We start from the raw sequence: 25,076 nt of genomic DNA on the forward strand, positions 1-25,076 counted from the left end.
GGAGGGAGAGACAGAACAAAGGGATTTATATAACATCATGTACTAATCAGGGACATAGCCAAGAAAAGGGGTTTTTCAAACCAGTGGTTTCACCAACAATGCTTAGTACGGTCTTTGTGATTCAAACTTTTCCTGCTGTCAAGAAATATTTTTTTGAAAATGATAAAACAAATAATTGTCTATTCATCAACTTGAGAATGATATTTTAAAATTAATATACAGGTGTAGTTATTGTGAACTCCCTTCTCTTTGTTTCACACTTCATGGGAGGATGTGGGTCCTCACTGGGAGGACCCACTGGGTCTGCCTACAGTAAGTTTTTCAGACATGATGATGGCTTTACACTGACCTACTCCCAGGCTCTCATGAGATCAGTAAAGTCTGGAGTCAGAAATCAAGGCAAAGTGAATTGCCACCACAAGAACTGAGCTCATGACCCTGACCTCATTGACCAAAACTTCCAGCCAGCGGAGCTGATGTTTATGTCCCACACAACTAAAATGAGGGAACAGAAATACTCAAAAGAAAAGAACATATTTAGCTCTTAGTGTCTTTTTACAAGGAAGAATCGCAAACATGGTATCCTCATTGAAGAATCTAGACCTTGTGAACATTTGCTGTGTTCTATCAAGTCTAAGCCATCCAAAGTTCTCTTCCTCAGGCACAGATGTTGAAAAATAGCATGGACCTGAGGAAATGTCATGAGGGAAAATTCATGCTTCTGCTAGGTGAACAAAATGTTTCAGTCCCTTTCAATCTTGATATTTTACCACCTGTTTTTTAGAATTCCCAAATTCCCAGTTACCCTTTATTTTGCATAACGTTATGGGCAAAGCTTTAGATTAAGGCCTATTAGATTCTGGTTTGGTCACGTTGCTATTTGACCTTGGGCTGGTTACTTTCCCTCTCTTGTCTCCACTTTGCTTCCTCTGCAAAATTGTTTTTAGAATCTGTTCCCTCTAATATATTGGGAAGTTTTTTACCTAGAACCAGAGAGATCTAATTAGAATTCTGACACTAATTAGCTAGGTGACCTTGGATAAGCCATTTCACTTCTGTGGATCTGTTTATGCATCATTTTAAAAATCGACCATTATATGTTTCTCAGAGTGCCAACATCATTCATTCAGTTACCTCTCTTATGTCCTTTACAAAGATGCAAAACTACAAATTGTCAGGCCATGATAAATGCTTAATTTTTTAAGTAGTAGCCATTCCCAGTTATTCATAAATACCTTTATGTGGCAAAAATCAAATATATCCTATGCATGATGATAAACACCTTTGCCCTCATCAGACTAAAGAATCTCCAAAACAAGCCATGGAAAAAATGTCTGTACCATTGTCTTCATGAAAGTCAGATGGCAGAAGACCCAGAACTTTCAAATGCTTAGGTGTAGCTACAGAAAGTGACATGATCTCCCCAACAGCTTCATGGAACCCTTCATTTGCTCCATTTCTTAGTAGGAAGGGTTGGTTGGCATATGCCATGTCATACTGGATGTGTCCCATCTCATGATGAGCTGTCAGGAAGTCATCCATTGTCACCTTTGTGCACATCTTGATCCTACACACAAACGGACAAGATGAAAACAAATTTCAATTAATTTCATTTAATAATCACAGTAGAGTAGTATGGGATTTTGGTAGTATGAATCATCTTTCCAAAATTCACTCACCAATGAATAATAAGAACCTACCTTTTAGATCTTAGAAACTATACTAGGTGCTCAATATAAAGTGATGGGCGTAGTTGAATCCTTTTCTTCTTCTCACAGACTAACAGAAAGAAACATATATAGAGACCTACAATCTGTAGGGACCTACTACAAAAACTCTGAGACAAGTACTCTGTAAATAATTAGTAGGCATGGCTTTGGGTATAACAACAAGTGATTGTAGGCACAATCTCCTAGAAGCACCAAGAAAGGCATAACTGTGGATGCAATGAGCAATCTGGACCTTGATCAGCTTGCAGAAGTTTGCGAGGTAGAGGACAGAAAAGGGCAAGAGGTTTACATTCCTGAAGGTGCTCACTCAGTGAGAAAGACTTAAGAAAGGAATGTTCTGTTCAGGACACTGAGCAGTTTGGTATAGCCAGAATAGAGAAGTAGTAGGAGAAGGGGCTGGAAAGTGATGGTTGGTAATCATTAGCATGTAAGTCAGGCGGTGGATGTGGTAGCCCAGGAAGCAGGTATAGGTAGAATGGCAAGAAAAGAGAGCCAAGACAAAGCTCTAGGAGGTCCCAGTTTGTACAGAGTGGGAGACAAAGTTGGTTCAGAGATGGAGAGAGAAGTCAAAGAAATCTGGAAGAGGATGACAATGCAGAGGCCAAAGAAAAATAGCATTTCAAAGACAACTTGTAAATGTTATCTAATGCTGCTGTGGCCCAATGAAATAAGGACTGCATTTTGCAATTAGGTAGTGGTCCTTCTCAACTTGGCAAGAACAATTTCATTCAGGTGAATGTAGGAGGTCATATTTCAGTAGGTTCCCAAATTAATTTTCCTGATACTCTGACCATGTTATCTCCCTGATAAATACCCTTTGGACTCTCCACTGCTTAAGAATAAACTCAATCTCCTTCATATACCCCAACATGACCTGCTTTTCCAACTTGGTTTTTCTCCTTTCTCTTTTGAAATCAATTATAAGAATAGCTACTACATATGTAATGTCTACCGTATGTAAGATCCTGTGCTAGGAAACGTACATATATTTATTTGTAAGACTCACTCAATACTGGAGTCAGTAAACTATGGCCTGCAGCTGACCACCTGTTTTGATAAATAAGGTTTTATTAGAGCACAGCCACACCCATCTGTTTATGTGTTTTCCAGGGCTATTTTCATGCCATGACAGTAGAGCTAAGTAGTTGCAACAGAGACCTGTAAAGCCTAAACTATTGGGTTGGCCAAAAACTACATTATATCTTTTCCATAAAATAAAAGGTACATTTTTCATTTGCACCAATAACTGTATTGATTTGGACGTTTTGAGTATGTCAGCTATCTCTCACTATTGGCTTCTAGTGGGTAGAGGCTAGGGGTGCTGCTAAGCATCTTCCAATGCATAAGACAGCTCTGCAGTAAAGAGTTATTTGGCCAAAATGTCAATAGTACCAAGAAACTTCGCAAACCACTTTTGACACGTTCGATCAGTCACAGCACCTTCTCCATACATTGCACAAATCTTTTTTTTTTTTTGGCATTTCTATTGCCCTTTTACCTTTCTTGGTATAATAAAGCATAATATGCCAAAAATGTTGCATATCTTCTTCCAGCTTCAATACTAAAATGGCTGCACAAAAATTTACCAATTTTGATAAGTTTTTTTAAATGCACGCTGATATGACAGTGGTCACAATAAAACCCAACAAAATTGTTTCAAGTGAAGTTAAAGACAACTAAGCACTATTAGTGCCATCATATGGAAAAAAATGTAATGGACTTTTTGGACAACCCAATGTTTATTCTCTGACCATTTACAGAAGAGGATTGTCAACTGATGCTCTAGTGGATGGTGCTGGAGTCCTGCCCAGATCTACTCTACCAGGCAGATTCACCCAGCACCCAGTTGCCTGAGGCATAGCCCTTAAAGGTGAATAGCAGCTTCCTTCTTCACTGTCTTTGGCTAAATGTGAGGTACCTTAACAAGGAGATCATGTTCTCCCCACTCTGGCAGTCCACAGTCAATGACTGACTTATGTGGGGGTATATATTAGTCACTTTCCTACACCTTGTCTCAAGGTATGACCAACTCTGGTACAAATCTCACTCCAGAGAGCCCTGTGGGATGAAGCTGAAGTAAATGTCCAGCTCAGACCACATCCTTACTTAAAATTTTCGCCTGCTCCATCCTGCTTCCCTCACTCCCCTTTGCTTGAGAGCTATTCCTCAATGCAGCACTTGTAAAGAATCTTCATCTCAAGCTCAGGAATCCAACCTAAGAAGCTCACAGACCTGCAAACTGGGAATTGCTATTCCACATTATAAGTAAGGAAACTGAAACCCAAGAAGGTTAAATACTTTGCCCAAGGTTGCCTAAACATTAAGTGGCACCTGGGATTTGAAAGCCTGTGCCCATTATGCCCTATCACACAGACCCATCTTCACAGCCCTTTTTTTCTAGACAAATATGCTGACTCTGGGACACAATGCCATGTCCTGCCTCTCTGCATTTAATCCTGCTATTCTTCCAGCCTGGAGTACTCCTCCCAGCTCTGTCTGCCTGAACCCTTCTTGTCTTTCAAGCCCAATTCAAATGTCACCTGAAAAGCCCTGTCTGAGCTTACTTGCTATTTCAGGTATTGTCAATTCTCTTCCAAAACCTCCACTGAGTATTCTCCATTTCTCTTATAACACCACCACTTTCTTTTATCCCAGCTTATTTATCCACCTGTCCCGTCTCACTCACATAGAAGGGAAGATCAGTGCCTGATTCATACATCCATCTCACACAAATCTTAGCACCAAAACTTTCCTAATGGGAGCACCACCATACCCATGACCATGCAACTCTAATGGGTACATATTATTTCATATGAGGCAAATTGTCCAAAGGTTCAAGTTAAGACCTACTGACAATCCCATTTTTCTGAGAAAGCCCAGATATGCTCTCATGTATTCTCAGCCTTTGTTAAAGGCAAGTTCATTCTCTGTGCTCAGAGAAGCAGAGAAGGAATTCCAGTTCACCCTCTCCCCTTCCTCCATTGACTCCCATTTTAGTATCAGCCTCATTACCTGAAGTCGTTTTTCCCCAGGTCCCAAGCTGTGGGGTGGCAGACCACTTCCCGGCCATCATCTGGCTTAGTTAGCATGGAGTTATCCCAGAATCCTTGAGTCATATTATAAAGGCCCACAGAGATAAAGAACTTCTCAGCCTCCTTGAATATCTTCTGTGCATCCCAGGACTAGAAAAAAAAGAACAGCATTTAATTCTAGCATTAAAATAACAGTATTCTTTCTGTTGGATATGTACATAGGCATAACCTTTCTGGGTGGTTATTGGACAACATGTATGGGCAGTTTTCATAGTATTTATATTCTTTGTCTCAATGGTCTGTCTCTAGAAAACTAACCTAGGAGTTTCTCAGGAGTTAGGTCAAAGAATTAAATTTGAAATAATGTTTGTTTATTATTGTTTTTAATTAAAACATATTTGGCATATAACATTGTATAAATTTAAGGTGTAAAGCATGTAAAATGATTTTAATAAGAGAAGTAGAAACAAGCCCTGGCTGGTGTAGCTCAGTGGATTGAGCACGGGCCTGCGAACCACACGATTGCAGTTCGATTCCCAGTCAGGGCATATGCCTGGGTTGCAGGCCAGTTACCGGTTCCCAGTTCCCGGCAGCGGACGCACGAGAGGCAACCATACATTGATATTTCTCTCCCTCTCTCCTTCCCTTCCTCTCTAAAGCTAAATAAATAAATAAAATCTTTAAAAAAGAGAGAAGTAGAAACAACCACTAGAAGGTTAAATAAAAAATGATGACTGTGAAATGGAAAATATAACAAATTAGCAAGTGAAAAGTAGAATATGTAAACCACTCATGTAGTGTACAATCTTAATGAGGAAATGCATGAAAATATTCACAGACTGGGTAACATCATATGTGATGGTTTTTTTGTCTTTATTCTTTACATTCCAAGTATAAACATAAACAACAACCTCTTTGCTAAAAGCTATTTAATGCAAGCCAACAATTATTGATTGAGCTCCTTCAAGGAGTAAGGCCCTGATATTAGGCTCAGTGGTTGGAAGATGCAAAACATTAACATGAATGTGAAGTCATGAACTTTGGAATCAAAAAGGCCTACATGTGACCTAGTAGCCAATGTGTAGTTGGGCCTTGACTTCATAGTCTCTATGGGAATCTAAGCTTCAGAATATTCTGGAAGCAGAGAGGGGCAGCAGTAGATGTTTCCCATCCAGCAAACTCTTCTGGGAGCCACTGTTCCTGGAGCTGACATTTCTTTTGAGATAAGGCCTATATCAGGCAAACTAAGTTTGTGTAACTGGCAGATACTTCATGAATCACTTCTAGTAACACAGAAAACTTCCTCTGATCTTGAAGATCAGTTGAGTCTGGTTTTTCTCCTATTTCAGCCCTGGGGATATGAAACAGGGTATGACACTATGGCTTTTTAAAATTATTGACCTATAAAGGCTTAATGTCAGGCAATATTGGTATTAATGAGTATGCCTTTCTTGAGCAGAATAAATGCATACCAAAACAGTATAGACGACTAAGAACAGTTAACATCTGTTAAATGAAGAATGAATAAATAGAAAACCACACTTGAAATACTAGGTGTTCTCAATTCAAACCTTTGTAGCCACTGACTGTTATTGTGACTTAGGTGAGTTGTTTACCTGAGCCTCAGTTTTCTCACCTACAACATGAACTATCACAGTACCTGTCCTAATAGTCTCATTGATTTACTATAGAGACAACATTAGGAGATATGGTGGGTATAAAAATACTGTAGATAGGCTAAGGGGAGATATAAAGATGGGCCTCTGCTGCTGCTCAACTACAAAATGGGGTTACAACAGCTACAGGAGTCTGGAAGCCCTTACAGCTCCATGTTTTTATTCAGCTGTGGACTTTTCCCAGGAGTGTGTTATGTGTGTGAAGATGTTCACTGAATTGCTGCTTACAGATTTAAAACTGTTAACAAGCAAAACAGTCCAGCAATGCCTAAAATGTAAAGTAAATTATGATGCAACTGTCTGAAGAAATTGTATAGAGCCAGTAGAGGCATGACTGTGAATTCTACCCAGAAAATGTAGACTGTATTACCTGAATTTAAAAATATATAACTTTATAACTTTTGTAAAACTATATAATTATATAAAAGTATATAATGATAATTGATTTCATCATTGGAAGGGATCACAAAGAATTTAAACAATTACACCAAGATGACAACAGAAAGGTGACTTAAAAATTATTTTAAAGACTTTCATAATATTTTTAACAATAAGGCATGGATACATGGGACAGACTGACAGCTGTCAGAGGGTAAGGAGAAGGAGATACTGGATGAAAGAAGGTGAAGGGATTAGCCATAGAACACCTACGCATAACCCATAGGCACAGACAACAGTGTGGTGATGGACTGAGAGAAGAGGGAGTGGAGACTGAGTGCAGGTGGACAAGGGGGTTGGGAGGATGAGGACATCTGTAATAGTGCTAAAAATACAAATAAAGTTAAAATTAAAAATAAAAAAACAATAGTCATTTTTAAATATGCAAAAATCTAATGATATTGTTTTTTCACTATTGATAGAGATTACTGACTGATTTCTTAGTGAGGACTAACTTTGGAATGCAGCCAATCAGCTGATAATTACACATCTTACTGCTTAACAGAAATCTCAGATCATCTCCATTTTTAATATCTCTCAGTAAGATCAATACCCTATCTGTTATTGAAAGTACTTCATGTCATTGACATTGTAAACCACTTTTCCATGAAGAGATAGATAGCAGCATAAGAAATAAATTGAAATTAGCCTGAAATGTTTATTTATATGGTTACATATACTACAGATGGAAAGAAAAAGATGGCTTATAAAGAAATAAAGTTGAGAATTTAGATTTGGTTTTCAAGGTCTCTTCTTCCTACCTTGTCAACCATTGCAGCAGTAACATCTATGGTTGGTTTTTCTGGAAAGGGGGCTGTCAAACTGTACAGATCTGTCCAAAATCTACCCCACATATCACCTGTGAAAAAAACATTTTGTTAATATGTGACAAAGAGAGCAGAAGTATAGACCTGATATTGACATAGTACATAAGGTGAGATTGGTAAACAGGCCACATAGTAATCTAGATTTAATCCAGTGTCTGTACTTCCCTTTCTCTCTCTCTTTTTCTCTTCTCTTATTTTAAATTCTCAACACCCCCTTCTTTTTATATCTGCTCTAAAAGTTTTAAATGGCAGATTATGTGGTTAGGCAAAATTCACTAGGGAATCATTCTAGTTTCTCTCTTTTAAAATTAAAGTTCAAAGGCACATTTTATTAATATATATATATAAAACACCATAGCTACTATAGATTAGAAACATATTCCTGTAATCCATCATCCAAGGGACAAAATACTATAAATTAAACTATTGGTAATCCCTAATGTTGGATTCAGCGGAGATCATTAAGGATCATCATTGAGGAATCTCTAACTAGTGACTTTCACTTTTATTATAATATAGTAGTATGCTTAACTTGGTAATTTTTTAAACATCTCAAATAAATGTTACATTGCATTTCAAGGCCAGAGACCCTAAAAGGAAATATGTGTCTAGAAAAAGTCAATTTAATAGCAGGATCAGAATCCTGACACCAAAGAAATTGGGCAACATAACTACATAAAGAATACTCCAATGAAATCATGCTTTAAAGAAAAGTCTAACTACCCACTATAGAAATATGTGATATGTGACATTGGGCTGAAATATAGTCCACATGTAAAAGACCAAAAGGGACACAACAAACAGTATGGCATGGCTTCCAAAACACAAATGTGACCTTAACATAAATGAATATAGTGTCTAGAACAAAGGAAACCATAGGACCATTTTTACTCTGTGTTGGTCAAACCTTATCTGGAATAACTAACTGTTCAGTTGTGGGCATGATGTTAGAAGAGGGACATCAACAAAGGATAGCTTGTCCAAAGGAGAACAGTTAGAAAGGTGACATTTTAAAGACTGGTTATAAATTTGGGTAAGATACTTAACTTAAGATAAGAAAACAGTGTATACATGATGATAACAATAATACTAAAATATATTGAATACATACTCTTGTGCCAGGTACTATGTTATGTCTTCTATGGTGGTTATTTACAAATATCTGGAAGGCCATCTTGTAAAATAATGGATATACCCAGAGTGATTTCATAACATAGAATTAGGCATAATGAATGGAAGGCATTAGAGGGGTGTTAAATCAGTTCCACACAAGGTAGAGCTTTCTTATAATTAGTGCCATGAGGCAACAAAATAGTTTACCTTGGAAGGAAGAAAAGGCACATCATACCAGGCAGGATTAAACAAAAAGTGAATTACTGAAAAATATCTGCCAAAGACATTGTGGAGCATATTTATCTATTGCTTTAAAGTACAAAGTCTCCACAGGTACTTTGCTCATATTTAATTCTGCTGAGAGAGACTTGGCCTTGGAGAAGGATTAGCTTCTAGTAACTGAGCTTGACTGTAGTAGGAATGCTATGTATATATGACATGAATTTTTAAAACACATGGATTTTATTTGGCCTCAGCTTCTGGAGTGATAGAGAGGTGAAGTGGAGGATAGCCACTCTCTGGAGGAGAATTCAGAGGTTCGATCAAGGGCCCCAGGTCTTGCATGGTCTACAAAGGCCCTGTGGCACAATCCAACATTCTTGGAAGATTGATTTTCTTCCTAAATTGGGCATCTTCCTTCATGATGAAGATGTCATTCATTACTCATATGATTCCAAACCAAGTACTTTTCAGCAAAAGTAATTGCTACAATTTAGAATGAGTATGTGACGCTTTAATCTAGGCTATACCTTAATTCTAGTACTTTCTCTGATGGCTGACTACCTCCAGCCAACCAAGCTTCCTTCCTCTGACAATGTGATACTAAAATCTCAAATTCCAACTGAAGAGCTTAGACAACCAATTTGAAGAGTAAGACATTTTCCCCCATTTCCACTCTCATTTGAACTTGGAGTTTTTTCTCTAGCTATCTTAAATAACCTGTTTATCCTTTGGGTTGTAGTCAACATAATAACTGGTTATATACAAACCAAACTGATGTAATAGAGAATGGTTTAAATTTTTCTATTGAAAACAGTGCTTTCAAATGTGATTTCTATAATGTTACTAATTCCATTCACAGAATTCTTCAAAAGTTTTATGTTGGGCTTCATTCCCAAAAAACAACTTTATTGGTGGAAATAACATAGGGCAAAGTACACAAAAGACTTGTGGAGTTTCTTACCAAGTAAATGGGCAGGGAGGCATCCAGTTGGACTGATATGGGAAGGGTAGGTTTCCATCAACTTTGCCCTCACATAAGCATGAAGATGTTCATATAATGGTTTAATCTGAAAAGACCAGGAAGAAAATTTAAGATGGAGAGAAGCCTGCTCCTATTTCCAATCCTTGACACTAAAAATAGAAGCTTCTCTAGACAAGTAGAATTCCCCTAAATTCTAATTCTTTTTACTCTCAAATGTTCTAGAGAGCTTGAAAGCATTCCTTCTTTCCAGATGTTGATGATAATTAGCTCCACTGCATAAACCAATACAGTCACCTGGAGGAATACATGTCCCAAAATGAAAGCAGGTGCAAAAATCTTCGTTTCTAAGATGCTACCTACTTCCTTTGTTTTTCATTTGAAATGTCACTTACATAACATAAAATTCACCCAGCTTTAAGTGCAGTTTCATTTATATTGTTGGGCAACCCTTACTGCTGCACAGTTTTGCAACATTCCCTTACCCCTGAAAGTTTCCTTGTGGCCATTTGCAGTCTATTCCACTGCCACTCTCAGCCCCAGGTAATCACTGAACTGATTAAAGTCTGTATACTTTTTCTTATTCTGGATATTTCATACAAATGAAATCATACAATATATGACCTTTTGTGTCTGGCTTCTTTCACTTAGCATAATGCCTTTTAAGTTTATCCATGTTACTGCATGTAGCACTACATCATTCTCCTTTATTGCTGAGTGGCATTTCATTGTATGAATACATCAGAGTTTGCTTCATTTAATATTTCATGGATAAAATTCACCAGTTGTTTCCAATTTGGGGCTCTTATGAATAATGCTTTCCATGAACATTCATGTATAAGCCTTTGTATTGATATGCATTTTCATTTCTCTCATATAGACACCTAAGAGTGAATACCTTAGTCATATGGTGTGCTTCCCTTTTAAGAAATGGTCAAACTACTTTTCAAAGTGGCTGTACCATTTGACATTTCTATCAGCAGTGTATAAGGGCCCAAGTATCAACATACCATCACCAACACTTGGTATTTTCAGTCTTTTTAAATCACATATATTCTGGTGTTTTTTAAAAAATGTGTTTAGATGACATGGGTTAATAAAATTATATAGATTTCAGAAGTACAAGTCTATAACACATCGTCTGTACATTGTATTGCATGCTCACTACGTTCTGCCACCATTTATACCCCTTTTACCCTCTTCTACTTCCCCTCACGACCCTCTTCCCATCTGGTAGTCCTCATACTATTATCCACATCTACAAACTTTTTGTTTTGCTTAATCCCTTCCCCCTTTTCACCCAGCCTCCCTATCCTCTCCCCTCTGACAGCTGTCACTCTGTTCTCTGTATCTATAATCATGGCTTTGATTTGAATTTTCCTAATAATGTTTTACTTGCTTATTTGCCATTTCTTTGGTGAGGTACTTTTTCAAATCTTTTGCCCATTTCTTTTGGGGGGAGGGTATTTGTCCTGCTTCCATTTTTTATAACTCTGCCCAAAACTATGTCTATGACAGAGTAGCCACACATAAGAAGTTTGAAGGCACAGAGGTAAGGGGGGAGATATAGGGACCAAAATGAAGGAAGATAGAGACATTAAGAAATGTCCATGGGACACTTTTACTCATAGGACTCTCCCTTTCCTATAAAGCCTTCCTTAGTCAAACATAAAGAAAAAATAGTTTCAATTGTCCTGAAGAAGGAAACAAAATCAATGGCTCTGCTAACAATGGAATAGAATGCCAGCCCCAGGTAGCTCACCAAGATCATTTCCTCTTACAACCTAAAAGATGGTTCCTTCCTATAGTCTTTCCTTCTTATAACTTTGCTGTTGGTAATTGCTGGTTAATGGCTGAAAAGGGGAGGAGGGCTGAGCAATTCTGATTATCTGTAGGAGTTGCCCTGTTATTTTAAAAAATCTTTTCAAGTTCTGATATTCCATAACTATGAGGCCTGGGAACAGCTGACCGGTGCATTGAGAACAAGGCAGAATGCCTTTGGTTACCATCCTTTCTTTCCGTGCACTGCTCTACATCTGTCTCTGGGTACAAGTCCTTGGTTACCTCTGCAAAAGTATTTTCCACATCTTCAATCAGCTGGTTGCGGCTGTATTCATAGCCACTTGTCCCCTCTGTTTCATAATCTCCTCTCCAATAATCCCCATAGTCTTCATAATCTGTTTTTAAAAAGAAGAAAGAGAAGAACATAAGGGAAAGGAAAAGATAAAGCACAGTATATACATGGATTAGCCTTGCCCCGAAGTTCAAAAAAAAAAATCCAAAGATCTGTCACATTTTTATTGCCCTTCTAAGTAACACCTCAAAGGAATGCAAATGAATAACAACACCAGCTAATGTCTGTTAAACATCTGCTGTGTACCAGAAATTTAAATGCACTGTCTCATCTCATAAGCTCAAACACTCTACAAGATTGACATTATTATAATCTCCACTGTGTACATTAATAGCCTGATTTTAAATGGTTAAACCATTTGTCCAAGGTCACACAACTGGTAAGACGCAAAGGGATACTCCTAATGTCCTAACCCTGGGTCTCTACTGTCTCCATAGGTCAATTTCCATCTTTTGCTTTATTTTCTTTTAATTTTTTAAAATTTTATTGTTGTTCAAGTACAGTTGTATTTCCATCCCCACTACTTCCCCTAACCCCAGCCATCCCCACCTCCCTCCCCTGAATCAATGCCCCCACCTTGGTTTTGTCCATGTGTCCTTTATTAGTTGCTCCTGAAAACCCTTCACCCCTTTCCCCTTATTATCCCCTTCCACCTCTTCTCTGGTTACAAGATGTGATTGCATCTGAGTTTTTAAGTTCTCATTTTGTTCGGGGCCTTGAATTTTCTAATTCAACCCAAATCATCTTAGACATTGCCACAGTGGGCCTGTGTTTATTTACAAATCATATGTATATGCAGTACATCTCTGTACAGTGTAGTGTCTCATCATCAGGAAACATGAGCTTGCGTTCAGGGTATTAGCTAATGAAGTTTGCAAATGTATATTAATAATTTCTAGCTTTACAGGCACATTGACAATGGATGATCATGAAGATGAGGAGAGAAATCAATATTTGGATGCAAGGATATGGTGAAGACCTACTGTCTCCAGCTTACTTCCAGCTAGAGTATACGAGTTTAAGTGGCCATGAATGACATTTAGAAACAACAGATGAAATTCTTCTTTGCTCAACCCCAGGAGGCAGTGAATCACCAAAGCATAAAGTTATTCATAATGCCATGGCTCCAGTTCATTATTCAGGCAGGAGAGTAAGTTAAGAGATATGAAAATTTCTGCCCATGTTAATTAACATTTTTATGGCCACATGATTTGAGTTATGATTACAACTGCAGAAAATAATAGGTTTACAGTCTTTTTTAAATTTAATTCTTGTTCAAGTACAGTTTTCTGTCTTATATTCCCAGCCCTGCCCCCCTAGTGCTCCCCCTCTCCCTCCCATTTCTGCCCCCCACCTTAGTTATTGTCCATGTGTCCTTTATACTTGTTCTTGTGAATCCTTCCCCCTTTCCCTTATGATTCTCTCCCCTCTCCCCTCTGGTTTACAGTCTTAATCAATCTGATTTTCTTCTTTCTGTGACACCACCCTGAGATAAATACACAAATGACCTTTGAGAACGAACTTTAGCTAGATGAGAGCTGGTGTTTCTGTCTCTCATTCTTTCTGAGATATAGAAACCCTACTCAATCCAGAGACAACCTCAGGAACCTCAGGGGCCCGAGACTTTCCAGACAACTGATTTGTTTGAAGCCCTGTAGTTGAGTCTCACTCCTAAGCTATTGAAACTGTAGAATGTCAGTTTGCCTTTCCTTTTTCCCTAGTAGTTTCTCTGAGACAGGCAACATGAATTGTTCGGCAGATGCTCATTAACTTAGGGATATACCTTGCATCCAAGGGCAGCCTGAGTGATTCATCAGAAATAGCCCCACAGCCCCAAAGAGAGCTTCAGGACCACTACAGACCAGCAAACTTACTCTTTTCTCTTGCCATCTCATTTTTCAGGACCACATACTCTTCATATAATGGCCTCAGCTGCTTGCCAACCTTAGACCTCCAGCCTTCCCAAGCCCAGAGCCTTTCATTGTAATCTTTGCTGTTGTGCATTATGTCTTCCAAGCCTGTTATTGTGAACCACCCAAAGGGAAATAAACATACATTTGTAAAATTTTTATGAGTAAACACTTACATGAACTTTCAAGAATTAAAAGTGAGATTGGCAGACATTGTAGATCACAAAGTTACTAAATGAAATTTCATGATTCATGAATTTCCTCATCCTTCTTATAGTTGCAAAATATTTTTCAGTGAAAATTAACCACTGACATCATTTAACTATAAACTTATTTAAATTATTTGAATGTGACAGACTTTACAAATGTAGTTTTGTTAAATAATAAAAGTTCTGTGTACTGAAACACACATATTTGGAATCTTCTCATTTTTAGATTCTCTGTTTGAAAGGCACGATGTTATTATTTACCATCAATTTTATTTTTAACACTTGGAATAAAAAGTGAATTTCATAATCACTGCTCAAAATTCATAGCTTACCTCCTGCAAGTAATAAGCACTCCTGTGGATTATTTGGTTTACAAACTTTCCCAGTACTGTAGATGGTGCTCATTGTATTTAGAACTGTGTTCAACTGCAACTTAAATATAATAAACAGTGTTAAAGTGGAAAACATGCTAAAGAAAATGCTAATGACCTTTTGGCAATGTAATTTTTTATGCCTCAAAATAATAACAGTTCACATCTTCTTTGCCAAGTATCTTCCTTTATGTAGGGCAGAAAGAGCTCAGTTCAATCTCCCCATTACCAACTAGCATAGAGCCTTATGAACATGTAATAAATACATGTAGAGTGACTGAAATAAACAGTTCTACCAAAATCCTCAAACCACTTCTCACTTACCCATGCACAGAGAAGTGCAATTGTTGTTTCACTCAGTATGCATTGAGTGTACATTTATTGAACATCTATTGTCCTACACTCTGACAATTGCGATGTGAACAAATCACTGATCCTCAAAAACCCCACAGCCATGGAACAGTGAGGCAGCCATGACATCAATAATTATATAATAGAGTGACAAGAGCTGTAACTGTCACCAAAAAGTAATGTGGCAGTATGGAGAGGAGTGGATAAATTAATAATCTGGAAATTCAGGAATGGCTTCAAAGAGGAGATGTTAGAGCTGTGTCTTGGAAGAGAAGCAGAAATTGGTGAAGTAGAAAAGAGAGATGGAGGGCAGAGCCTAATGTGTTGATTGCGGGAAGTGAAAGATGTGGGAATGGAGAGGTAAGCAGAGGCCAGATCATGAAGGACCTTCTTTGCCATACTGAAAAAGTTAAACTTTACCCTGTAGGTACAGTTCAAAAGAGCAAAGGTGATATATAGGAGACTGTTCTGCGTGGCGTGGGCCCAGCTCCTACTCGGAGATGCCCAGGACCCATGCTCACGGATAAGTTCTCCCGTGGGGAATCAGGCCTGCACTGTACCTAGGCCGCTTTGAGACTTGCTTTTTGCTAGAACTCCCTCAACCTGAATTGAGGCAACAAAGGTTTACTGCATATCTTTAAAGTGACTTCCTAAAATCTATGCTACACCTTCCAAGGACAGTGTAACCAGTTCAACCACTTTTCCCTTTGCATTTGCAAATATCCCTCTTCTGTGACTTGATTAGTGGCATCCTCTCCTTTGTTTTCTGTAAAAGATAACCACCTAAAGTGAACCTCTGCATCATAAATGAGAACCATTATGTAATACGCCCAGAAAAGCAATAAAAGCTTGTCAAGGCAAGGATTGGGGTGCTCTCCCCTTGAGAGAGTGGCCAAGGCATTCCGAGGCATTTCTCCTTTTGAAAGAGAAGCCATGCCAGTCCCTTTTCCTCCACAGGACTCAGTAGTCCGTGTGAATTTCTTGTATCTCATCCACAGTGTTCCAGACCCCACAAGCCAGGGCCTGCATCAGTAATAAAGTAGTAGTACTCAAAGTATGGCCCATGGATCAGTGCAAGTTAGCAAATGGCTTGAGAGAATACATGTTTAGTAACTTTAAAATCACAAAATATTTCCATGACATCTAGGCATGTGATCAATGAACTTAACCAAGTATTGATCTTTGATGGACTGGTAATAAAGAAGAAAAGGAGAAAGGGAAAAAGGGAGGAAGGGCTGGTTCTCTCCCACAGATGATGTAAGAAACACCAGATAAAATGGCCCTATTTCCCCTTTCCTCACTTCCCTCTTCCATTACTCTTTCACTCTGCTATAAGAGTCATTATTGTAAAACATAAAATAGATTCCATGCTTAAAATTTCAGCAACATCCCATAGTGCAAAGGAATCAGCCCATGGCACAAAGCCCCTCATCATTTCCTTCTCTACATGCTTTTTCAATCTCCCCCTTCTTCTTCCCCACTGAATTCATGAATTTTTGAGTCTCCCCCTTCCCAAACACTCCAAGCTCTTACATGCATTTCAGTGGTGTTCAATCCTGGCTGCACATTAGAATTATCTGGAATCTTTTAAAAACACAATGTTCGAGTTCCACCTAAACCAGACCCAGCCAGTGGGCAAAGTTTCACATGATGTCTTTGTGGGAAAGATCAGGAAGCATGGGATGGATTAGATAACATGGATTAGTAACTAGTTAGATAATTAGATCCAAAGAATGCAGAAAAACAAATGTCAACTTGTAGGAAGATATGGGCCATATGGTTTCATCTTTCTTCTTATCGTGCATTTTTTCTTTATAGATGCAGATTAGAAAACAGAGTTCCAGAGGATAAGCAACAAAGAAAGAAGCCTTTGATGTTAAATAGCTAAATATTTTAAATTTTTATTTATTTATTTTTAGAGAGAGGGGAAGGGAGGGAGTGAGAGGGGGAAAAACATTAATGTGTGAGAGAAACCTCAATCAGCTTCCTTTCATACACCGCCAACTGGAGACCTAGCCTCTGCAACCCAAGCATGTGCCCTGACTGGTAATCAAACTGGTGACCTTTTAGGTTTTAGGCCAGTGCTCAGTCCACTGAGGCACACCAGCCAAGCAGCCAACTATTTTAGATAAAAACATTTCATTAGATTAAATCAAGGGTCTGTAAACTATGATCTGCAGACCAAATTCTGAGTGCTTCCTATTTTTTAAAGGTTTTATTGGAACACAGCTGATTTCCCACCACAACAGCAGAATTGACTCATTGTGACAGAGACAATATGTCCCACAAAACCTAAAATATTTTCTATCTTTACCTTGGCAGAAAAAAATTTGTTGACTCCCAGGCTAGAGAGATGGAATAAATGTTATTTTAACAGGGGCGAATGTAGGCTTTCTTGAATTTGGACAAACAAGCTACCTAAGAATAGAATTTTAAAAGGGATCACTTCAGAGAAACATTAAGAGACTTCATTGACAGTTGATGTTGATATGAGCCAGTCATGAATTTGACTGTCACGTGTGCACACACACACACACAACCAAACAACAAAAGCTAATATAGTACTAGACTGTCTTAGTAGATGTAGAGCACAGGGTGTAGAATGCCACCTTGCTGCTCCTCCATGCAAACCAGAAGCAACTCAGAGTGCTGTGTTCAGTTCAAGGGTATGGACAAAGCGAAGACAGTAACTAAGACTGGTTAGTGGAATCAAAACCATTGTATAGGGGAAAATTGACAGAGTAAAGAATTCACTAAAGACTTATATAGGAAAAAGCAATTTGCCTTTAGAAAGTGGAATGAAGTGGAGGTAAACACTTACTACTCAATGGAGAGAATACCTTTCCATCAATTAGAGGAACCCATATATGGAACTGATGTCTTAGAAAGAGATGAATCACCCATCCCTAAACCAGTTTGAGCTGAGGTTGTTAGCCACTTGTAAAACAGGTTGCAGAGGAAAGTCAGGAATGAAAGGGGGAAGGATTAGAGTATAATGTGAGCCTTCCCAAGTTTGACATTAACGTTTTGGACCAGATGATTCTTGTTCTTGGGTCTGCCTTGTGCATTGCAGAATATTTAGCAGCATTCCTACCTACTAGGTGCCAGTAGCACCCCTCTTAAACTGTGAGTCCCAAAAAATGCCTCCAGGCATTGTTAAATGTCCCTGAGAGGCAAAATCACCTCCAGTGGAGAACCATGGACATAGACTAGGTATATTCTTCAAGCAGCCTAGTTCTCAGGAAGGTGACTACAGTGCCCAGACAATCCCAGTTTAACCCTGTGTCCCTAACATAATTATTATGTGTCTTCTTTCACTCTCAGAAGGATTCTAGTTTGGATGGATGACAAATTGTGTGGTCACCCTACCTAAGCCCAGAGCTCTTTTTAATGTTAGCATGCCACTCTTTGCAGGTAAGGGAAGCAGCCATGGGGGATATTAATATTTAATATTCCACAGTATTTCAACTCTTGGGATCTGTACCAGTATGTGAACATACTTGTTTGTCCTTGTCTTCTGATAATTCATTTTGCTGGAGGGCCTGCAACTGATGCTTTACTTTAACATCCTTAATTGTTTCTAGTGGGTAAGCTTTGGCAAGCTTGGACTGTTCTTCATAAAAGGTAGACCACTTCCGGTTGGCCTCATTCTGAAATGACAAAAAATAAAATTCAAGTCAGAGCGACACTGCTTGAACAGATAGAACAGAATATATGGTCCAAAGAACATCTGGTGGAACATCTAATATTTCATAAGTGGTTTAGTTCTCTAGTTCGCTGAAGGTCGAGGCTTAGGTTAAGAGTGACCAGGCCACTCTTGGTCACTCTGTCTGGCCCAGTGCCTAGTTTTCCCAAGGGTCCTGTTCCCAGAACTGGAAGTGAATTCCCACAGATGATTCACATTGTAGAGCCCTGGAATTTATTGCCTTAGCCCTGCGACATGGGTGATTTGATCAGGAATCAAGGATGAGTATTTCAAAGGGAAAGCGTAGTAGAGCTCAGCATGGACTTCATGGGAATACAGCCCCTCATGACCATGAGAATCATGAGAAATGAGCACCAGTTTGCAGTAAGCTCCATGGTGCCATGTCTTACCAGAGATTGTGATCTTAAGTTATGTTCTCCAAAGAAGGTTGCCCAGAATATAGCCATTTGGTAACCATGGTGATTTTTTTCCCATCAGAAGAAATCAACAAGCAGGTGATGATGCCAGAACTCACATGTCCCACATCTTGAACATCAGCAGGCAAGTGGACTCCTCCAGACTTCTCTAGTGCAGTCTTCCCTCAATGCACAAATTTTCACTTCTCAAAGACTAAAATGAGCAATCACTTTTTACACTGTACTTCTCCAGACCATACAAAAGAGGCAGCATATGAGGCAAGTAAGAGCCCCATTCCTAGAGTCAGACATCTCTGACTAGCTGTGTGACCTCAACTAGCTGTGTGACCTTGGGCAAGTTACTTAACCTCTCTGAGCTGCAGTTACCTTATCTGTAAAATGAGAGTCATAATAGAACTAACTTCAAAGGGTTGTTTAAGGATAAGAATTTTAAAAAGATAAGAAAAATGAACAAATAAGAAAATGCTTATCAGAGTGCCCAATGCAGCCTATGCATTCAAATATTTTCTGGTTTTTATTTACAGAAAAAAATCCTTGTTCTTAAGTTTCTGGCAGTTTTATCAGACAGATAAGATATGCATCATGAATGTTTCATTAATGACACATGACAGCATGTGATAATATAGAAACTATGAGTAAGCCAAGCAGTTTCTGTTATAGGAGAAGAGAGATTCATTCAGATAATTAGATTTAGCCAACCTTTCATGGACAAAGTGGGACCTAAGACAGACCTTGAGGTAGGTAGGAGTTGTATGTGTGCTCAGTTCTGTGCAAAATCACTTAACTCATTTGACCTTCTTAAGAACCCCATGAGATGGAAAATCATTCTGTCCCCATTTTCCATATGTGCATTAAGGGGCTGAAAGAAATAAATAGTGGAGCTGGCAATGAACTGCCAGCATCTGCATCTTGGATCTTGTGTGGACAGACTCTAAGATGACTCCCACAATCCCTACTTCTTATTGGTACACATTTGTGTGATCTCCTCCCTTTGAGTGTGAGCAGGACCCACTTCTAACCAGTAGAATATGCCAAAGAAGACAGGATGTACATGGTTATGTTATATAAGGCTGTAATTTTTATCTTGCTGGAGGACTCTCTCCCATGCTTACTTTGATGCAGCAAGATGCCATGTCGTGAGTTACCCTGTGGAAAGACTGGCATGGCAAGGAATTGGGGACGGCTTCTGACTAACATCCTGCAAGAAACTAAGAACCTCAGTACAGCAGCATACAGGGTTGTGAACGCTACCACTAACCACATTAGCTTGGAAGTAGATTCCCTGTCAAGCCTCAGGTGAGACCACAGCTCTAGCCAGGACCTTGATTGCAACTAGAGACTCAGGAGCAGGAGATATAGCTCAGCTTGGACTCCTGACCCACAGAAACTGTGAGTTAATAAATGTGTGTTGCTTTGAGCTGCTAAGCTTCTGGTAAATTTTTTTTTACAGAATACATAACTAGTACAGGTTATGGGCATGACTGCACTTTCCAAGCCAAAGAATTTTACTTTTACCTTGTGAATGTAGGAACTCACTTAGGGGTTCTAAGGAGACATGTGACATGATGGAAGTTGTGCATGGAGTGAAAACAATGGATCAGATAAGAAACGAAGAGAATAGTGGCAGTAGAAATGAAAAATGATTTCTCTCTCTTTTTAAAAAGATTTTATTTATTTATTTTTAGAGGGGAGGGATGGAGAAAGAGAGGAACAGGAACATCAACATGAGAAAGGAACATCAATCAGTTGCCTCTGAACCTGCAATCAGGCATGTGCCCTGACAGGAAATCAAACCGGTGACATTTCACTTTGCAGGACAATTCCCAACTAACTGAGCTGCACTGGTCAGGGCTGATTTCTCTCTTCACTGAGCTCACACAACCCCTCAGGAAATACCTCTCAATTAATCCTCATAAACAATATTGTGAGGTGGTTCTAATTATCTCCATTTCACAAATGAGGGAAATGAGACACAGAGAGGGTAAGTAACTTTCCCCAGGTCACACAGCTAGTAATTAAAAGAACCAGGGTGTCAACTCTGATATATTTACCTCCAAAGCTAATGCTCTCTAACCATTGACTATAGATTGTATTTAACATATTCTAGTTTTCTGTCTAACACGCATGAGTTGGAAGGAGTGAGCTATAGAAAGAAGAATTTTGTCCACAGCACAGACTCATCTATGCAACCCTCTCAATCCTTACCCTTATTCACTCAGTCCAGGATGATTTACTGTTAAGCAAAATTTCTGGTAAAATTTTCATAACAAATTATAGAAATGATTTTATTCTTAATCTACTTTGAAAACAACTCATAGTCCTCAAAATGCCTCAGCCTTAGAACATTTATTTAAATTGTTGTTCAAGTAACAGTATTAAAATGAAAAGAGAACCAACCATCTGGGAAGACATATTTGCCAATGATACCTCAGACAAGGGTTTAATCTCCAAAATATATAAAGAACTTGCATGACTCCGCTCTAAGAAGACAAACAACCCAATTAAAAAGTGGGCAGAGGACTTGAACAGACATTTCTGCAAGGAGAACATTTTTTATTATTTAAACTGCATATGGGAACTTTAAAGATGTCTGCTTTATTCTTTTCATCAGCACCATACTACAAGTGTTGTACTTTAATTCATAAACAAAAATTACGTTATATTGCCTTGAATTTTGACCCCTGAGGACATACTGTTCCATCCCAAGATATTCTTTTTTCCAGAGCTCTGAGGACCTTAACCATCTTTTGGTTAAATTCTTGGCTCAATATTCCTGCACCATGCTAGTAGTATAAATTCAACTTGCACACCTATTAAATAACTCACAGGTGAAACCTGAATCCAACGAAGCATGTACATGAGGACTCTGCCCACCATCTATTTTGTAAATTAAGTTTTATTGGAACATACTCAAACCCACTTATATATTACCTATGGCTGCTTTCACACTACAATGGCAGAGTTGAATAGAGGTGGGAGGGCCCACCAAACCTGAAATATTACTATCTTGTCTGTTATAGAAAAATTGTTCTTACCTCCATCCCAGATCTGTACATTTATAGGAAATACAGGGGACAAAAAAACATGTAAAGCAACATTAAAGGGGCACCATCAGTGAATGCCCCTGATGTGGGACCCAGAGAGTGGGAGTTTCTATAGGGCCAACAATTCAATTTCTCCACAAATAAATTGCAAAAACAGAGAGAGAGGGGGATGGACTCTATCAATTAAAAGAGACTGAGAGTACATCCATCAAAACTATTGGAAGGAGAGGACCTTGCTAGATTTTGATTCAAATAAACTACCTGAAATGTTTTTAATGAAACAGCAGGGTGCATTTGAATATTGGCGAGCTATTTGATGATACTGAGGAATGACTATTAAGTTTTCAGCATGGTACTGATATTAAGGCTGTAAAAATTCTTACTTTGAGGGTCATAAGATGAAATATTTGCACATAAAACTATATGATATTTGGGGAGAAAAATAAAACAATATGGGCCAAAGTGCTGATTGATAATTGGTGAAGCTGGGTGATGAGTATTAGGAGAATCAATATACTAGACTTTCTTCTTTTACATATTTCAAAATTTTATGATGAAAAGTAAAGAAAAATCCATACAATGGAATACTACTTGGCAATTAAAAGGAACAAAATAATGCTACAGCATGCAAGGTAAAAGAAGCCAGTCACAAAGACCATCAACTGTATGATTTCATTGAGAGGAAATGCTCGGAGCAGGCAAATTTGCAGACAGAAAGTACTTTAGTGGTTGCCTAGGGCTGGGGATGGGAGGAAGAGTGATGGCTACTGGGCAGGTGGTTTCTTTTTGGAATGACAAAAATATTCTAAAATTACATACTGGCAATGATTGGGCAATTCTGTGAATATACTCATAAACACTGAATTGTAGGTTTTCAATTGGTGGATTTTTATGGTGCATAAATTATATCTCAATAAAGCTATTGTTTAAAGCCTGCAATAATAAACACAAAGAAAAAAATCACCTCATTCCCAAAGTCCTCTAGCAAGGTCTGAAACCCCCATGGAAGTGCTCCAAAGCAAAGGATTTAGCCAAATTACTGTAATGCTCTTTCACCCAGTTACCTGGCACACACTCAGAAGCTTCGGCAGCTTCTGACCACCAGACTACCCTTCCTCCATGTAGCTGGTGGTAGCCTGGCATGCTGTCAGAGTCAATGAATAATTGTGTCAAGTTTGGGTATATTTATACATGTCATTTTGAGTTGCTCAAGCTTAATTTCACCAAAATTACCTCACTAAACTGGGACATGATCAAGCTTTCATGGCAAAAGGAAACTTGTACAAACAAGGCCTCTAATACACTTGACCCAGGTTAACTGTCTACATGAGGAACTTACCCATTCGCAATTGTTATCTACTGAAAATCTTAGCTGTGCCCATCTACATCCCTACATTTCAAGAAACAAAGAAATAAGTGACTTGCCCAAGGCATCACAGGTAGCTCAGAAGAGTCATGAGAACATTGGATTTTCTGAATTCCATTATATTTCCAGCACAGTGATCTTTCCCTACCCTGTACCTGTGTGTGTGTATTTGTGTACATCAGAGAGGGTGGAACAGATTCATTGAGGGTGGGACACACTCATTGGAAAGGGATGCATTCAACATTCTTCCCTTGGGCCCATACTAGCAGTTTAAAATTGCTTTGTTCTGAGTTCACTATGACTCCAGTCCTAAAAGCAGAGGAATCAGATATGTCCCAAGACTCTAGGGGACATCAGAAAAGAAGATCTGAAGAAGCTCTAGAGAGAACCCAAAGGCTAAGTATGGGCCTCCTGCTCTCTCTTTGCAGTTTCTTACAACTCGCCAAGAAATATTAATTAACTGTTCTTGGAGATCTTCAAGGCTCTAACAGGACATTCTTCAACACTTCTGCTGCATGGACAGGAGTTTGGGGCAGTTGTTGTAGTTACTGACAAACACTGGAACAATGAACCAGGAGACCTCTACCTCAGTAGGATCTGTTAGCTCTCTTCCAGGAAAAAAACTGTTCAGGGACCTCCTATGCTGCTGCAAAGCTTGACTGTGCACCAAAAAAAATTCTTTTGATTTACAAAGGACCCATTTTTAAAATCAAGCCAAAAATAAAATCACAAAGAAGGAGCGAGGAAAAAAAGAGTATTATTATTTTACTGAGACAATAATTATAGTTTAATTGTGACTGTTCAATCTCAAACCTGACAACTGTATTTGCTATAAAGTTAAGGGGGCAATTTATTTTATATAGTATATGACAAGTGTTTGGTAATTAATTTTCACTGAATTTAATGATTTTGAAACCTGTTTTGAACCAAGCATCTCTCCTCATCTCTATCAGATGGACCACTCCTAACGAAGGAGTTTTGAAATACTACACTGATCAAGTTTTGATGTTTTCTATTATTTTAAGGTATGTTCATACAATTTGATCTAAAAATCGCCATGCTAGATCATATACATAGGCTGAAGTCCAATATTCTGACTCTGAAATATGGCCCAAATTTCCCTTACCATATGACCTATTGCTACAATAGTACTACATAACAAACAACCAAAAACCTTAATGGCATAAGTATTTATTATTTATATGCCTGGAATCACTGGAGGTTGCCAGGTGTTTCTGCTGACCTCTACTGCATTGGCTTACAACTTTGGGTGGTTGGTTTCTGCTGGGACAGCTACTGCATATGTCTCTCATTCTTTAGCTAGCTAGCTCAGACATGGTCTCATAGCAAAGGCAAAGGAGCAGAGGACAAACCCCATTGTTCAAATGCACCCCAAGCCTCCACTTGCATCATGTCTGTTGACACCCCACTTGTCAAAGAAAGTCACATGATGAAGAACACAGTCACATCATCTTCTGTGGGATAGTGCTGCAAAGTGACATAACCTTGAGCATTGATATAGGGAACTGTAAAGAACTGGGTCCATAGTGTA

The 25,076-nt window shown here is 38.6% G+C and overlaps 1 protein-coding gene across 2 annotated transcripts in view; it reads right to left on the reverse strand.

Moving 5' to 3' along the window:
- ACE2 (angiotensin converting enzyme 2) overlaps positions 1-25,076 on the reverse strand; it is a 44,714-nt gene that overhangs the window by 15,880 nt on the left and 3,758 nt on the right. For both annotated transcript variants that reach the window (XM_037046347.1, XM_037046346.1), the window contains 8 exons: positions 18,493-18,642; positions 14,603-14,702; positions 14,026-14,169; positions 12,082-12,194; positions 10,000-10,105; positions 7,638-7,735; positions 4,743-4,912; positions 1,341-1,567 (listed from right to left, as the gene is read on the reverse strand). In XM_037046347.1, coding sequence (XP_036902242.1) covers positions 1,341-1,567; positions 4,743-4,912; positions 7,638-7,735; positions 10,000-10,105; positions 12,082-12,194; positions 14,026-14,169; positions 14,603-14,702; positions 18,493-18,642 — 1,108 coding nt within the window. The remainder of the gene's footprint in view (positions 1-1,340; positions 1,568-4,742; positions 4,913-7,637; positions 7,736-9,999; positions 10,106-12,081; positions 12,195-14,025; positions 14,170-14,602; positions 14,703-18,492; positions 18,643-25,076) is intronic.

The sequence above is a fragment of the Sturnira hondurensis genome, unplaced genomic scaffold (assembly GCF_014824575.4).
Source record: "Sturnira hondurensis isolate 20B ecotype Veracruz unplaced genomic scaffold, ASM1482457v3 Scaffold0005220, whole genome shotgun sequence".
In the NCBI taxonomy this organism is placed as follows: Eukaryota; Metazoa; Chordata; class Mammalia; order Chiroptera; family Phyllostomidae; genus Sturnira; species Sturnira hondurensis.